General features: G+C 42.0%; 1 protein-coding gene across 2 annotated transcripts; it reads left to right on the forward strand.

Annotated features, from left to right (window-relative positions):
- Positions 1 to 5,016: 5,016 nt before the first annotated feature.
- On the forward strand, positions 5,017 to 15,079 carry VMA21 (vacuolar ATPase assembly factor VMA21). 2 transcript variants are annotated; one of them, XM_045473283.1, is made up of 4 exons: positions 5,017 to 5,140; positions 5,277 to 5,537; positions 10,346 to 10,455; positions 11,048 to 15,079. In XM_045473283.1, exons 2-4 carry the CDS (start codon positions 5,428 to 5,430, stop codon positions 11,188 to 11,190), a joined length of 363 nt encoding a protein of 120 aa, XP_045329239.1. In that variant the 5' UTR covers positions 5,017 to 5,140; positions 5,277 to 5,427; the 3' UTR covers positions 11,191 to 15,079. The 2 variants fall into 2 exon arrangements, with proteins under 2 accessions (XP_045329239.1, XP_045329240.1); XM_045473284.1 differs by lacking the exons at positions 5,017 to 5,140; positions 5,277 to 5,537 and adding an exon at positions 5,608 to 5,799.
- The last annotated feature ends 1,630 nt before the right edge of the window (positions 15,080 to 16,709 follow it).

Raw genomic sequence — 16,709 nt, forward strand, 5'->3', positions numbered from 1 at the left:
CACGACCCTCGGCAGGTGGGGTCTGTTTCACCGTGCCCCAGTGCCTGCTTTTTCCCTTGGCCAGAAAGAAGGTCCCTCCGGCTCCATTTAGTGCACTACAGTTGTCAGCTCCTGGGCTTCAGATCCTGAGAGGCCAGGTGGGCAAGGATAGTCCTCATCCATGGCCCCAAATATTCCCTGACTCCATTGGCAAGTCTCTTTACTGGATTTAAGATCCCACCTTAGTTCTTCAGCAGACACAGTTGGGAGAGGCAGCGTGATGTAAATTTTAGGAAAATGATTGAGTGTCAGGAGACAAGGGGTGCTGTGAGGCCTTCACCCAACTTCAAAATTTTCCTCAGCCTCAGTTTTTCCACCTATGGAATGGAGATGATATATAAACTATAGAGATTGTGAATAGAACTGTAAACTGAAGCATTGGGCACACTCTTTCCCGTAGTGGTGGTGGCCAGAGGTCAATGGAGATGAGATAAATGAAAGAGGCTGGATTCAAACAAAAATTCTCATCCTTAACTAAAACTTGCATTTCATTAATAAGCGTTTGTTGGGGCACCTGGGTGGCTCAGTGGGTTGAACGTCTGACTCTTTTTTTTTTTAATTTTTTTTTTTTTCAACGTTTATTTATTTTTGGGACAGAGAGAGACAGAGCATGAACGGGGGAGGGGCAGAGAGAGAGGGAGACACAGAATCCGAAACAGGCTCCAGGCTCTGAGCCATCAGCCCAGAGCCCGACGCGGGGCTCGAACTCACGGACCGCGAGATCGTGACCTGGCTGAAGTCGGATGCTCAACCGACTGCGCCACCCAGGCGCCCCAATTTTTTTTTTTTTTTCAACGTTTATTTATTTTTGGGACAGAGAGAGACAGAGCATGAACGGGGGAGGGGCAGAGAGAGAGAGGGAGACACAGAATCGGAAACAGGCTCCAGGCTCTGAGCCATCAGCCCAGAGCCCAACGTGGGGCTCGAACTCACGGACCGCGAGATCGCGACCTGGCTGAAGTCGGACGCTTAACCGACTGCGCCACCCAGGCGCCCCATAACGTCTGACTCTTGATTTCGGCTCAGGTCATGATCCCAAGGTCCATGAGACGGAGCTCCAGGCTAACAGCCAGGAGCCTTCCTGGGATTCGCTCTCGCTCGCGCTCGCTCTCGCTCTCTGCCCCTCCCCCTGCTCGCTGCCTATTTCGTACGTGCGCACTCTCCCTCTCTAAATAAATAAACATGAAAAAAATAAGTGTTAAATAAATTAGTTAATTTACTCTTACAAGAGACATCAGCAAATAAACAACAAAAACTTGCATTTCATTGCCTAGGGGTTCCTGACAGAAGAGGTTTTTACTAAAATAACCCCCAGCTAAAACTGCTTATTTATTTTTTCTAGAAGTGGAACTAAGTTTTTTCACCAGGGGGCATATTTTACCAATTTGTATCAGAAAAAAAAAAAAAAATCCAAACCCATCGCACCCCACATTATACAGAAACCAGAGTTTCTCTCTCTCTCTCCCTCCCTTTCTGTCTCTCTTTCTCTCCCTTTCTCAATGACTTTTATTGATTGTATGGTGGAGCTTATTTCTATTTTCCTCATGGCTTAGATTTTAAAATGCCACGCTGTGCAAGGATTGGCTTCAGAAAGTGCCATTTGGTGTTTCAAGTATGGCCATTCCCATTTAACCCCACCACCAGCTACCCAAAGGGGAACTTCAGGACGGGGGGTGGGGTGCTGTGTGAGTCAGCAAAGAAAGTTGAGGGGTATTACCAAACTCAACTTTGTGTACAATTTCCATGTTGTTTCCATGTACTGGGTTTACAGTACAGAGGTTTAAAACAACATGTGTGAGAGACAAAACACTAGACTGAGAGGAATTATAAATTCTCCAATCCTGTCACTAATCTAATGAGTTTGGGGCAATTCGCTACCCATCTTTAGCTCTGTTTTCTCAACTGAAATGAAAGGGCCAGACTGCGGCTCTTGTCCTTTAAGATAATCATTTTCTGATTCTTAGGGAATAAGAGAGGCACCCCTTAGGGTTGCCTCCATCGTGACCACGCCCCCTGACACGCCATTTCATTCCCACAGCAACCAATGTTTGGGCTCCACTGACCTCTAGTTCTCTAGCAGCTGCCGCAGGTAGGAGGTTGCAGGACTTTGTTGAGGGACCAGAGTGCTGTCTAATTTTTTTTCTCTTATGACTTGAGTTTGTTCTAAAAGTTCTATCTTCACCTCAGTGAGCTCACAGTAAATGTTGGTGAAATGTGAAGTCACCAACAAAAAGAGGTATGACAGCTGTAGTTTACAAAAAAACCCAACAAACACTAATATATGAGATTCAGTAGGCATTTTGTCCCATATCAAATTTCCTTTATGAATGATTCTTGTCTGAGTTGTCACACAACTGCCACAGAGGCTGCTAATGGAAGAGTGTAAAAGTGCTTGTCTGGAGACAGGACTCGAGCTAGGCCCTCTAGATATACATGTGTGACTTCTGACAAGTCCCTTCCCTCTCCAGAACACAGGTTCCTCCTCTGTACAAGAGTTTAGACTACTCGTATGGGATGAATTGCCTCTCCCCTGCCCGCACCCAATTCCTATGTTGAACTCCTAACCCCCAGTATCTCAGAATGGGACCTTATTTAGAAATTGGGTGGCAGATGTGATTAGTTAAGTTGAGGTCATGCTGGAGTATGGTAGGCCCCTACTCCAACATGACTGGAGTCTTTATAAAAATAAGATATTTTGACACAGATACAGACACATGGAGAATGCCATGTAAAGACAAATGCAGAAATCTGGGGGACGCATCTACAAATCAAGAATCACCAGGGGCGCCTGGGTGGTGCAGTCGGTTAAGCGTCCAACTTCAGCCAGGTCACGATCTCGCGGTCCGTGAGTTCGAGCCCCGCGTCGGGCTCTGGGCTGATGGCTCAGAGCCTGGAGCCTGTTTCCGATTCTGTGTCTCCCTCTCTCTCTGCCCCTCCCCCGTTCATGCTCTGTCTCTCTCTGTCCCAAAAATAAATAAACGTTGAAAAAAAAATTAAAAAAAAAAAAAAAAAGAATCACCAAAGATTGCCCACAAACTATCAGAAACTAGGTGAGAGGCTTGTAACAGATTCTCCCTCATCATCCTCAGAAGCAATCAACTGCTGACACCTTATCCCAGACTTCTGGCCTCCAGAACTGTGTGATAATCTCTTTTGTTTAAGCCATTCTGGTAGAGTAAGTTAGACATGAGCCGGAGGCAAAGGCGGTGTTAAATAGGTGACACGTACGAAGCTTGGGGGCACAATGTCCTGACTTTGTGGCTGTTAGCATCCTGGCCTTATGGCTTCCAACACCCCCAGACTGACAGACCAAGAGCCACAGGTGCAGAACCTGAGCTCTCCTCTTCAACCTTGGCCTCAGGGTAACCTACAGCTCCATTATAATAGATTTACATTGTTTTTTCAATTCCTCCCCCTGAGGGAAGGTGGCCCTGGACTCTTCTGGCCAGAACCTTGTGGGGCCAGAAAACTCCCCCTCCCAGCTGGTAGGAGGAGTTTCTCACATGATCAGATGGACCCTCACTGGGAGACCCCCCTAGCTGTGACCCATCCGGAACCTATGCAAACATAAAAAGAAAAGACACCCCAAACCCGGTGCAGCTGCCACCTCTGGGCCTGTCTGCTCTGCCACCTGGAGAGTGCACTGTCCTTAATAAACTGCTTTGTACTTGTTACTTTCCTTCTGGCTGTCCTTATTTGAGCGCAGGTCCTCATGTAAATGTTCCGTGGGGGATCCAAGAATAGAGGCTTCCATTCATTCACACAATGCAGACACTCCCACTGGTAACAATTCAATTTGCAGTACTTTGCTAAGGTAGCCCCAGCAAGCTAACTCTACTATATCAGTGGTTCCTAATCTTTATTGAGCATCTACAATATACCAGGCCGTTATTCTAGGCATTCGAGATACACAAAGTCACAAAGTTCCCTCCTCGTTTGTCTGTTCTATATGTTTTAAAAGATTTAGTCGCCCAAGTATATTATGGCTTATTTTATTTTAGTAATCATTTATTTTCTAATGTGATAAGCGGGATTACCTCACCAATATGATATATAATTAGTGTCTAAAATCAAAGAAAGGTCATGCTCTAAGTAGCTGTTGATTCCTTATAGCAGGTGAATACATTAAATTTATTAGGTTTTTTAAAAATATTGAAAATTATTTTCAGAAACCTCATTACCACATTTATGGATCCCTAGGGTTTCAAGGACCTCGTTACCGGGTGATTAGCTAGAGCAGGGGTGGCCAACTTTTCCTGTAAAGGGCCAGCTAGTAAACATTTTATGCTTCGTGAACTATACAGTCGCTGTCACAACTATACAACACTGCCACTGTAGTGCGAAAGCAGCTGTAGATGATACAAGTTAATGAGCATGGCTGAGTTCCAATGGAATTTTATTTATGGACACTGAAATCTAAATTTGATATAATTTTCATGTGTGGCACAATATTACTCTTCTTCCGATTTTTTCAACCATTTAAAATGGAAAACCCATTTTTAACTCACGAGCTATAGGAAAACAGGTGGCAGGCAGGCTGTATGTATTTGGTGGGCTGGCCACAGTTTGACAACCCCACAGTTAGATTGTCATTCTGCCCTAGTTCCGGTATTAGGTGATTCTTGTCACCCTGAGTCTAGATGAGGCCCAGACAGGGATTAAGTTTGAGCTCAAATCCAGGCTTTGTGTTGGCTAGTCTACAGCGCTTAACACTGCTCTAAGCTGCTGTTTTAGTCACGATTTCAGATGTGGTCTTTGTATCCATGTGGTGCAGAAAATAGATATGTGGTCAGCGGACCTTTCCAGGAGTTGACCATGTAAGGGTTGTCCTCTTATTAGCAGCCAGTGGCAGCGTTATTTTGTCAAGCCTGACCCTAGGCTTACAGCACTGTTTTCGTTTATACCTCTCTCGGGTTGCGCGGGCCCCGGAGGGCCATCTGTCCCTTACTATTTGAGTCCCTGTTGTCTCATTGGCGGCTTTCTGAGCAGCTGCAAAATGTTTTTAACTTGAAGTGGAAGTTGGGGTCACCGGTGTCGTCAGGCCTGAACACTCTCAGTAAGGGCTCTTTCAACTCTGACATTGACTAGCTCACGGACTCGGGTGAGTGTCAAACTAACTCCTCCCACTTTCCCACGGTGGACTTTCACTGTTGGTAACAATGAGGCGTTTCACGAGGGCTGGGGAATAACGTGCATTGCTTTTTTGTGTTGTCTTCGGAAACTGCTTGGTTGCCTAGCACCACAGTCCTCTGCCTGGTCGTCCTTCTTTGCGACTCGTCTTCTCCAGTAGCCTCGCAACCGCAGCTCGGCGGCAGGGGTCTTGAGAGGGACCAGAGGTGCTCACACGCGCTCAGGGGGCGGCGGCAGCGCCGCCCACCCCGGAGGATCATGCTGCGAGGCAAGTCCCGGCTCAACGTGGAGTGGCTGGGCTACTCGCCAGGCCTGCTCCTGGAGCGCAGACAGCTCCTGGCAGGGCGCGCGCCTCGGAGCCCCGGCCGGTAAGTCACGTGAGCACCTGCTCCCGCGCCCGCGCCGGCGCAGCTCAACGTCACCGGGGCGCGCCGCACTTGCGCAATGCGTCCCGCCGCCCGGCACTCGCCGGCACTTCCGGCGTGGCACGCCTCTGTCGGCCTTCAGTCGCGCAGACCTAGCGAGGTCGCTGAGCCCAGCCCGCCTCTGAGCACCTGCTTGCGGGCTCGGCTGCCTCATGGAGCGCCTTGATAAAGCGTCGCTGAACGCGCTGCAGCCTCCCGACTTCAGGTAGTCCGGAGCGGGGCCCAGGCCGGGCAGGGGCCCCGACCGCAAGGCGACCTGGCCCTGGCCTGGAGTGGGGTGTGAGGGAAGGCTCGAGCCGAGCGGGCTGGCCTGCGGTGGGCGTGAGGTGTGGACCCTTGGGGGAGGGGTGCGGGGTGGGGGAGAAGGGACGCAGGTTGGGGCCTGCAGCATCTACACGCACGGGAGCAGGGACCCGGGGTCATAGGGGAGAGGTCGGTGGGCCTTCGTTTCATGCCTCTGTTCTAGCACTTCCTCTCGCTGTCGTCTTGTTTTGCCATCTTGCTCTCTGCAATCTCTCCCCACTGCAGGGTGAGCTCCCTGAGGACAGGAACCCGGCCTTCTTCATCTCCGTGTCCCCTACGGGGCCTGCATCGTCGGGGCTTAAATGTTTGCTGTATGAATGAACGAAGGGAGGGGAGTAGGGGCTGTCCCTGGTTTGAGATTGCTTCACTTGGGGGAGTTAGTAGGATGGGGGTTGGTGGCTGAGTAGAATGGTAGTTCTGGCCGACTAACCTAGGCATTGATACCTCGGTAGGTAAGAGGATGGAGAGGAAGTTGGCTACCATTTGATGATGAGATACTGTGTGCCAGGCTTAACTTATGCTTTTGATTACATACGTTAGCAAAATTAAGAAAGTGCTTGGTTTGCCTTTTTTTTTTTTTGTTTCGTTAAAGAAGATGAAGTTGACTCAGGGTAAGTCACTTGCCCAAGATCACACAGGCCACACTAAATTAGTAAGTGTTAAATCTGACATTTGTTCAATCGCACTGACTCCAAAGCCTGTGATCTTTGGAACCCTGTGACATTTTTCAGTCTCTTACGATGTCACTCTAAATGTTTATTGTTGTTGTTGTTGTTGTTGTTGTTGTTTACTAGTGAGGATACCAACAGATATTTTTGTCAAGTACCCTAAGAATACGGTTTAGCCCTCCTAGACTGATTCTAGTGTTTCCTAATTGAATTTTCAGTGTAATCTACTTGCAGTGGAAGTCTTGGCTTGCCACGGAAGGGAACATAGTAAACCCTTTTTCACTTTTTACTTTAAGCTCCAAAAATTTGACTTTTATTCTGGGTTATGACCTCACAAATATAGGACAGAGTATATATAAAGTTAAGCACACAAACTTTTGAAAACTAGCAAACTTCCTCTATTGTTTATAGGACATTTTCACTTTGGCTTCCAGCCACACCCCCACTGCACCTGGCAGTTCTGCCAGCACAAGCCAGCTTATGTGTAGCACGTGAATTATTCTGAAACAAAGCAACTGATGTCACTCAATTGGTTTCTTCTACGTATCTCTTATTGGGTGTTAACTGAGACTTGGTTAGAAATGAAGAATGGGAAAGTCCAGAATTCAAGTGGGCCTCAAAGAAATAACTCAGGATGAACTTACTGCTCCCATACTTTTAAAACCACCTAGAGTTTACCCACTTCATATGAACTTCTGCAGCAAGTACTAAGGAGGTACAGCTTAGCACATTCCCTTCTGTGGCAAGCTTGACGTTGAGTGTGTGGGGCTAGAGATTAACATGTAGAAAAGAAAAGATTATGTTTGAGTGGTGGGATTGTAAATGATTTTGTTTGCCTTAACACATTTTTATATGGTATTCTATCATCTTTTCAGTAATAATGTTTTCTGAAAGCCAGGTCAGATATTACACATTCAAGAGACATAATCTCAAGAACCAAACCAGTTACACTCCCTTTCTCTAGATTCTCAGTCTTTGTTTCTTTATCAGGTTAGCTATCTTAGCTTTGCATACCTAAAACCCATGCTTTAACTCACCATAGAAACAACCAAGAAGGTCATGTTTTTTTGTTGCGGTTCATAAAAGAAGGGGTCAAATACTGACATTGAAGTTTTGTAGAACTACTGAAGAACTACTCATATTCTTCATGAAGATTACACAATAGATTTTTGTAAAAGTCTACTACTGGGAAACAGTTTAAGGGAGCATAAGTATATTAGATGACAATGGTATACCTCAGTAATCACCGTAGTAGGATGTGTTAAAAGATGATCCATTGAAATATGGAAAGAAAATATTAGAACTTCTACATTAATTTATTTTTAGCCTTATACTTTTTTAGTATCTATTTTTGCATATGTTTTGTATTTTAAGGAATGTATTGATAATATTTTTGTAGATAAATCTGTTTAAAAAATCAGTATGCCTTTATGGGGTCTGTGCTTAAAACTTAAGAAGGATTAATAGTCAAAAAAGTTTGTAGACCAGAAACTTGAGATGTTCCTTTCCTTTCTGAGATGAAAGAAACCTCCTAGCTAATAATTTACACAGTTAGAGGAACCCCTTTGGCTGGATTTTCTAGGGCACCAAAGAAATGTGCAGGACTATATAGGAAACAGGCTGGCACATTAAGTGCTGTAATAACAGGTAGGAACTAACTGTGATTGGGTTCCAAAGTGATGAATTATTCCAGCTGGAGTAATCAGGAAAGATACTTGGAGGAGAGGCTGTTTTTTTGTGGGGGGGGGGGACTTTGAAGACTGGGCCGTCTCCTTCCTAAAGATACAGATAAAAACCAGAGCCCCTGAGGATTACCAGAAAGAGAATTAAGTCCAAATGTTGAGTATAAGCATAAAGTGTGAAGTGTGTTAAGGTGGTCTGAGGGTGGTTAGATTTAAGGGACAAAAAAGACCTTAAGCTAAATGATTAAAGTTACAGGGTTTACTGCTTTTACAATACAGGTGGTAGTATGTGTGAGGTACAGATGTGTCTAGGGTTGCTGGAAACATACTACAGCTTTCAGTAGTGTTGCTCACTTGTAACAATGTATAGGACAAATGCTGGCATATATCTACTTATTTATTGAAAAGTCCGTGAGATAACATTAAGGAACATTTTTTAGAATGGGAAAATAACTAGTTTTGTATGTTGATCTGGAGTCCTTTTTTATGTAAACACGTTTTTAACATAACTGGAATAGCATGTGTCAGGGGTTCGTGAAGTTTTTCTGTAAAGGGCCAGATGGTAAATATTAGGTTTTTGAAGCCCATATAGTCTAGCACCACTACTCAGCTTGTCCTTTGTAGCTCCAAAGCCATCTTATTTTTTAAAATGTTTTTATTTATTTCTGAAAGAGAGAGTGAGCGAGTGCAAGTGGGGGAGGGGGCAGGAAGAGAGGGAGACACAATCTGAAGCAGGCACCAGGCTCCTAGCTGTCAGCACATGACACGGGGCTCGAACTCACGAACCTTTGTGGTCATGACCTGAGCTGAAGTCGGATGCTTAACTGACTGAGCCACCCAGGTGCCCCCAAAGCCATCTTAGATGATACATAAAGTGGGTGTGTCTGTGTTCCTGCTAAACTTTATTTATAGAAATAGGCATTGGGCCCTCATGCCTTGTTTTGCAGACCCCGGATATACATAATACAGTGTAGTTTGCCTTGTTCATTTGTCACACGAATACTTTCTGAGAAATGGTCAGGATTCTTTTTATTTTTTTATTTTTACTTTTTTAATGTTTGTTTATTTTTGAGAGAGAGACAGAGCATGAGCGGGAGAAGGGCAGAGAGAGAGGGAGATGCAGAATCCAAAGTAGGCACCAGGCTCTGAGCTGTCAGCACAGACTGCGAAGCAGGACTTGAACCCATGGGCTGTGAGATCATGGCCTGAGCCGAAGTCAGACGTTCAGCTGACTGAGTCACCCAGGCGCCCCAGTCAGAATTCTTTTTAATGTGTCCATATATTGATACACCTCATTTGTGAAACCATTTTCTTATTATGGATATTTTTATGTTACCCGGTTTTGTTTGTGCTTTTATGTTAATCCTTATATTAATGTTTTTAAGTAGCAGATTATCAGATTTGTTTTTCTTTATGTAATTTGAAAAGCTTGATTGCATTCTTCAGAATAGTTTTATTGTACTCTGGAACAAAACTTTTTCCATTGGAATATTTCCTTGATTTAAAAATAGCCGTGGACAGACAGAATTCACTGAATAGGTGTTTTGACATTAAATTTGTAATGCATCCATGTTACATGAAGACTAAGTTGTACTGTAGCTATTTAATAACAAAGCAATTAAAGTAAGTTTCCTTTAACCACATCCAGATTGTTATAGGCTGCTTTTTCTTTGGAGATGCTCATAACTTGTTTGTACTGTATCCAGCTAGCCCTCCATAGGATGCTTTGTGAATGAACATTCATTAGTTGTGGACATTCATTAGTTGTTTTCTTTGTATCTTTTCCTTTGCTACCTCCATTATAAATTTGGTAATTAGGGTACACTTTATAGCATTTTGAAGACTACAAACCACTTTCATACTTTGATGCTTCCTCTCACACTGGATCTCAATGGCAGTCTCTTGAATGGCCTCTGGGTCTCTAGGATCTTCCAGTTTTGAGTCCCTGAGTCGACTCTTCTTCCTCTGCCCACTGTTTCCAAGGCAGGGGCAGGGTTTCCAGTGTCTTCTCTATGGGTATTTATAGTGTTTATGGACACAAGAACAGTTGGAAATAGCCTAGCAGGTTCTGATTTTCTCTTTGTTTACTTTGTTCCAGAAATGAAAGTTCATTAGCATCTACCCTGAAGACGCTCCTGTTCTTCACAGCTTTAATGATCACTGTACCTATTGGGTTGTATTTCACGACTAAATCTTATGTTTTTGAAGGTAATCCTAGATGATAAAACAAGACCTTTTCCTCCTTAGTATATTTAAGACTCTGTGTTTTTGTGATCTCCTTATATCTGTAAGCTGGGTACTCTTCATTTGCTTCTTCCGTCTGTTCCTGTATTGCTTTTCAAAAATCATGTTGTTCAAATAAATCTTCCTTCATGAAATTAACTTTTTCATCAGTTATTTTAGCTTGACAGTGTATTTGTGGATGGTTTTCTGTGAAATAGCTTGCAGGTCCTTTCTTTTACTATACCTCTGAGAGCAAGAGTCGGCTGACATGGGAGGAGGAATTTGGGGGAATGTCCCTTTGGTGGCAGACGTTAGTAGGAAGAGAAAATAAAGTCCCCCTTTTTATGTTGAAGTCCTTAAGTGAAGTGATAATTACAGTTTTCATTTAGAATAATGTCTTTGTGTATAGAAGGTTTTCAAATCTTTAAATGAATACATGATTTATCACCACCCAAGGTATTACTTTTTAATTGCCTGACTAGCTAAACAAATATATACCTAATAAAAACTAGTATGCTTTGTTTTTTGCACTTTGATAAATTTTGGAATAAAATGGAAACTTTTTTTCTCTTGATAGGCGCCTTTGGGATGTCCAATAGGGACAGCTATTTTTATGCTGCTATTGTTGCGGTGGTCGCCGTCCACGTGGTGTTGGCCCTCTTTGTTTATGTGGCCTGGAATGAAGGCTCACGACAGTGGCGTGAAGGCAAACAGGATTAAATTGAACATCACCTTTTGATAGCATTAAATTGATTTTTAAAAATGGTAAATGCGTCTGGGATATTGATGATTTCAATAAAGTTGAGAACATGTTAAAAATCAATCTGAAGGAGTCACATTTGACTAGTGTAAATTTTGATCCTTCCAATACAATGATTTGTATCATCAGTTTTAACTGTATGAACCTCTCATCTGCAAATGAGAATTTGAAAAAGTTAAGTTGGTCACAAGTAAGTATGTTAACTTAATGACACATTCTGGGAAGAATTTGATTATCTCACTACCAAAAATGTTTTATAGCATTTTGTCTTTTGTTTGGTTTTAAGTTTCACTCCTCTGGATACATTAAGATGTACACACTGTTCTTCACTGGAACCCTTTCCCTGACTATCGTGAAAGTCTGTGTCATCGGATTTTAGGTTGTAAATTCCTATGCAGAATTGCTTGAATTGTGGATTTTGGACTTAATCTGAATGTCAGTGAGAAATTTTGTGTAAAGCGTAATCTGTAGTCAATAGGAATCTTTCATTACATTATTTCACAGGGGAAACTAGGCTGAATCACACCCATTCATGGAAGAGGACTGGCTTTCTGATGATCTAGGCAGCAAAGCAAAGGTAGCTACCTGGGTACTCAGCCTTTTCTGGCTAGCCTGTGCTTTCAGACTAACTTTTTAATGATCTGCTTTGCTGTGTCGTTCAACAATGAAGCTATGCTTTAATTACAAGTTTTGTGTAAACTCCCTTTCAATTAGTTTCTCCTACTTTTTAATAATGTATATGGTACGAATTTATGTTTAAGTGTATTTATTTTCACGTAGTTAGGAAGTGTAAACAATCCTGAGAATAGATTATTTTTATCATCCACGAAGTATTCTTGGGATCGCTAGTCAGGTCTTTATTTTTTTTAGAGTAAGAGCACACATGTGAACATGTACATGAGTGGGGGAGGGGCAGAAAGGGAGAGAGAATACCCAGTAGGCTCCAAAGCTCAGCGCAAAGCCTGACATGGGGCTCCATCCCCCAACCCTGAAATCATGACCTGAGCCGAAATCAAGAGATGGATGCTCAACCGACTGTGCCACCCAGACGCCCCTAGTCAGTCTTTCTTAATCAGAGCTGTTATATCCCAGATATATATTGTTAGATAATCCTGAGGTCCTATCTGATAGAAAAAGACCCTGTGGTTTTACTTCACTATCCTTAGTCTATTCTCTCCAGCTACTTAGCACTACTTGTGTGTAGTCTAAAAACACACCTGGAAAAATGAATAGTGAAACAGAATTTAAATTCCCTGTGATGGTACCACCTGGACATAACCACTAGTTTGGTTTACACCCTGTGTGCATTTCCTAATGCTAGTTCAATACACTGAACTTTTGGTTTAAGTTCAAATTCTGCCTGTGCTACCTGACAGCTATTTGTGTTTTTTCAGATGAATGATTATTGGCCATTTTCTTAAAAAAGTAAATTCTACCTTTACTCTTTTTACTAGATCTCTCGTTCAAATTTCCTGTTATTAGTAACCCCTAATACAATGGCCCTTGCTGTTTTTGGCATTACTGATTTGTCTGTTCACCCCAGTTTGATGTGGAACTGGACTAAAGGAATAGGGAGATGATTAGGCATAAAAGCTAAATAGGCACTGTATTTAATTGTTGAGAAAAAGGATTATTGTAGGACTATTTTTTGTTGCTTATAGTTAAATATTGTCTACACTTTAAACGTCTTTAAGCAGTTATTCTAAATGTAAAGTGTTTTCTTAAAGACCACAGTTTTCATGTAAAATTGTACAAATTTAATATAAAATTGTAGAATACGCCAGTTTGAGTCTGGGGTACTATGTGGTAGATTTCTAAATGGTCATCCCTTCTTTAGATGCCTCAACAGAATTGTTGTCCACCTAGTTTCTTTTCTATAACGCCAAGGTTTTATACTTTGGGGATCTTATGCTATTTGTAAAATCTTAATGTCCAGTGTTAGATGATTTTGTTTTCAGATGTTTGCTGAGTAGAAAATGATATGGATGTTTTTCTTTAAGTATTTAAACCTGGGATTCATGCAAAAGCAGTTGTAATTTCCTCTTGGAAAAAGTACCAAGTGTTTGGAAGTTAGAATTGGATGCTAGGGTTGATATTTAGGATTGTTACAATATAGACTTGCTTTCAAACCAGTTGAGTTTTTCCTGGGGTTTTAACTGTTAACTTACTACTTTGCTGCTCTTGAAATAACATGTGGTATTTGACATAAGATTTATTTTTCAAGATGTCTCATGGATTTCCTCTTGCACAATGTACATACTTCAGGATGTATAGAAAGGAAAGCTACAATTGAGCCCTTGTAAATGTTTTAAGATAGGAATATGTTCACTATCGTTCCAAAATGGATTGTAAGAATAACCTCCATTAGGAAGCGTAACTTGAAGTGTCAGCACAAACTACTGATAAACACATTATCTTCCTCACCTCGCCTCCCATTTTGCCCCCCCCCCCCAGAATATAATCATTCCTTCCCCATTATGCTAAAAAATGAAGTCTGTTGTAGAATGTATCTGATGTCATTCGCTCTTCAAGTGGATAGATAGCATTTTACATGTAACAGCAGAATTCAGTTTTGAGTTGTTACTGAAGGAATTTAAACATCCATTAAAAAAGACCTCCTGTTTCATGGAAATCTAACAAATGCATTGTAATAATTAGACTGTTTTCATCATAAAAATCTTAGCACCTTTGCCAAAAGAGGCAACTGATTGACTTGTTTGATGTTTGCCATTTTCATATAAATTTTATATATCCATCTAGAGTACCCAAGAAGACCAGTAAAAACAGTTAAATAAGATATACCCAAGGAAAGATAATAGCCAAGGGTACATGAAATAAAGGATTTAAATCCTGATTTAAAATCTTGTGTGTTTTTCTCATCTCTAGACAAGTTCATGTTTACTGTTTTATTTATGACCCAGTGAAGTTGTAGAGCATTGTTGGGCCCAGTTTATAAATGGTTCAAAAATACCACGTAATTTGTCACTTGTCTTACTTAGGTCAGCAGCAGATTTTCTCTGCTGTCAAGTGATCTGTGTCCTCCAACAGAGTGGTACAACTTTATTAGTTCAGACACTACTCTTACATTTAAGATAAGTTTTGTGAGAGCTGGGATGAAGCAACACATTAATAACTTGACAAGATTTCTTTCTTCTTTTTTGCAGAGGGAAAGGGTCACCTGAGAAAATAAATTATTTTCAGGGACGTTGGGAATCTAATGGTAACTATTACGTGTAATTTATGAATAGTTGAATCCTTTATATATTCATTAAAATAGTCTGGAATTCCTGAACTTATCATCACTCCTGGCCACACTTTCCTATTTCATTGCTACATATACTCAAGAGTAGTATCTGCTTTCTTTTTTAAGATGTTCTATAAGTCATATTTGTCAGTCACACAGACTCGTCTTCCTTTTTCTCAAGTTCAGTGAAATCTCACTGAACGGGAATAATAGCAATAGCTAACAACATCTGCACAGCACCTTACAGTTTGCAAAGAACGTTCACATCTTCTTGTTTGAGTTTTGCATAGTGAACCTGTTATGAGATGTCTTTTGACATCCTTGCTGAAGATGTTAGAATCTTTAACTCAGTAGAGTCATTGAATATGCTGTAGTCTTTGAATATAGTGCCCTGACTAGGGGCAGAGTTTAGATGCACTATTTTGAAAGGTGTGTGTAATTATTGAAATGGGGGGCTTGAGTTCTTTAGCCACTTGAGTCAGATTTACTTTTGTAAGTGATACTTTTCTAACTGCTACTTGGGTGGATTTTGTATCCATTATATTCCAGCCTGTATTTGTATAAATTTACCATCTGTTGTCATTAAAAAAGTGTTTGTAATGCCACTTTGACGTGTCCTGATTCAATGAATAGTAAGTTTATTAACATCTTTTTTTTTTAAACATGTTTGCCTCTGTACCGTATAAAATATATACAGAGTTGTCAAGGGTAAGCTTTTATGTAATAATTATAGACTGGAGATGCTCAAACTGGTGGCAGCTCTGAGGGGTACTGGGACAGAAAGGGCCGGTTTTACCCCATCCGTGGTGGACCCATCACAACTGCTGTGGCAGTGGGGGGAAAGAAAGCATCTTGCCCTGTGGCTTTTTAAAGAAAATTCATTTGGGGGTGAATGGGCTTCAAATCCTGGTAAAGGAATGAGGTCCAGAAACACTTGTGTCCATGGCCCTTTAGCCACCTGTTGATTGTACTCCAGCTCCTTTCTGTGCTTCTGAGGGTTCTATCTAGTTCTTAATAAATACTATCCACTTCTAAAGTTTTGAGACATCTTAGTATCAGAATATACACATTATATACAATCGTGTTATGTACAAAAGTACAGATTATAGGATGTCCAGGGAACTCAGGACACATATAATAGCATTGGAGAAACCACTGGTATCACCTTTATAGGATTTACTGCCTAGACCTACTGAGTCAGAACCTCTGGGGCTGGGGTCTGGAAATACATGTCTGTAACAGACCATATCTGATGAAGCCAGTTTGATAACCGCTGCTAGAGATTGGAAGTTGTTAATGTATGTTTTTGATGATGGACTTGAAGATGTTTGTATAAAGCAGGCCTGAAATAGCAGGCACTTTATTAACCAAAGATAGAATCCTGCATAATGCTTTATAATAAAGGCTCAGTTTAAAATCAGAAGAGCTTTATTGAGTCCTGGGCCATCATGGTTGAGTTTGCTTAACTGTTAATGAATTCTATGAAAATTAGTACGGAGGACAGACAGCACTCTTAGAAACGCCTTACACATATTAAAAAATGGCTACTGCTGCTCCTCTGATGCCTTCCTCTTATTTGGAATTTTCGTTGTGGTCTTTGAAGACAGGAAAACCTAGCACAGGCACTTAAGAGAATCTGGTTTCCAAGGTAAAGGAGGTAATGGACAAGACCAGAAATAGTTTCCTAGGCATATCCGCTCTATTAATACTATGACTTCCCTACCCCCAGATATTTTTCCTGTTACTGCGTATATCTTCCCGGTTCATTTCATGTACACCCTGATGTTTTGCCCATGTTCACTCCCTCCTCACAGATGCCTGGTATCTTCTCTCCCAGATCCTATCGGGGCTGGCTCTTTCTCACCCTTCAGGTCTCAACTGTTGTGTGGCCTTTCCAGAGAGGCCTCCTCCGTTGCTCACAACACATAATATTGGATACAATTATCCTGTTTGTTTACCTACCTCTACTATACTGTATGCTCAGGAGAGTAGGCACTGTCTTATTCACCACTGACTCCCCAGTGCCTGGCCCTTATTTTAGTAAGGATGTTGTTGGCCAACTGCAAGTAACAGACCAGAGTTTAAACTGGCTTAAACAATGGAACAAGCCAGAGATAGGGCCAAACTATTCACACAGTTTAGAGTTCCTGCTCCATTTCTCAGGGGTTCTCTCTGCATGACCTTCTCAGTGTGTTGGTGACATCCTCAGGCATCCCTGCCTCATGATGACAAAAT

This window comes from Leopardus geoffroyi, chromosome X, assembly GCF_018350155.1.
Source record: "Leopardus geoffroyi isolate Oge1 chromosome X, O.geoffroyi_Oge1_pat1.0, whole genome shotgun sequence".
In the NCBI taxonomy this organism is placed as follows: Eukaryota; Metazoa; Chordata; class Mammalia; order Carnivora; family Felidae; genus Leopardus; species Leopardus geoffroyi.

Coding starts and splice junctions, on each gene's coding strand:
- VMA21 (XM_045473283.1), top strand. CDS start 5,428: ATGCTGCGAGGCAAGTCCCGGCTCAACGTGGAGTGGCTGGGCTACTCG. Junction 5,538..10,345: donor GCGCCTCGGAGCCCCGGCCG/GTAAGTCACGTG, acceptor ACTTTGTTCCAG/AAATGAAAGTTCATTAGCAT. Junction 10,456..11,047: donor TAAATCTTATGTTTTTGAAG/GTAATCCTAGAT, acceptor TTCTCTTGATAG/GCGCCTTTGGGATGTCCAAT.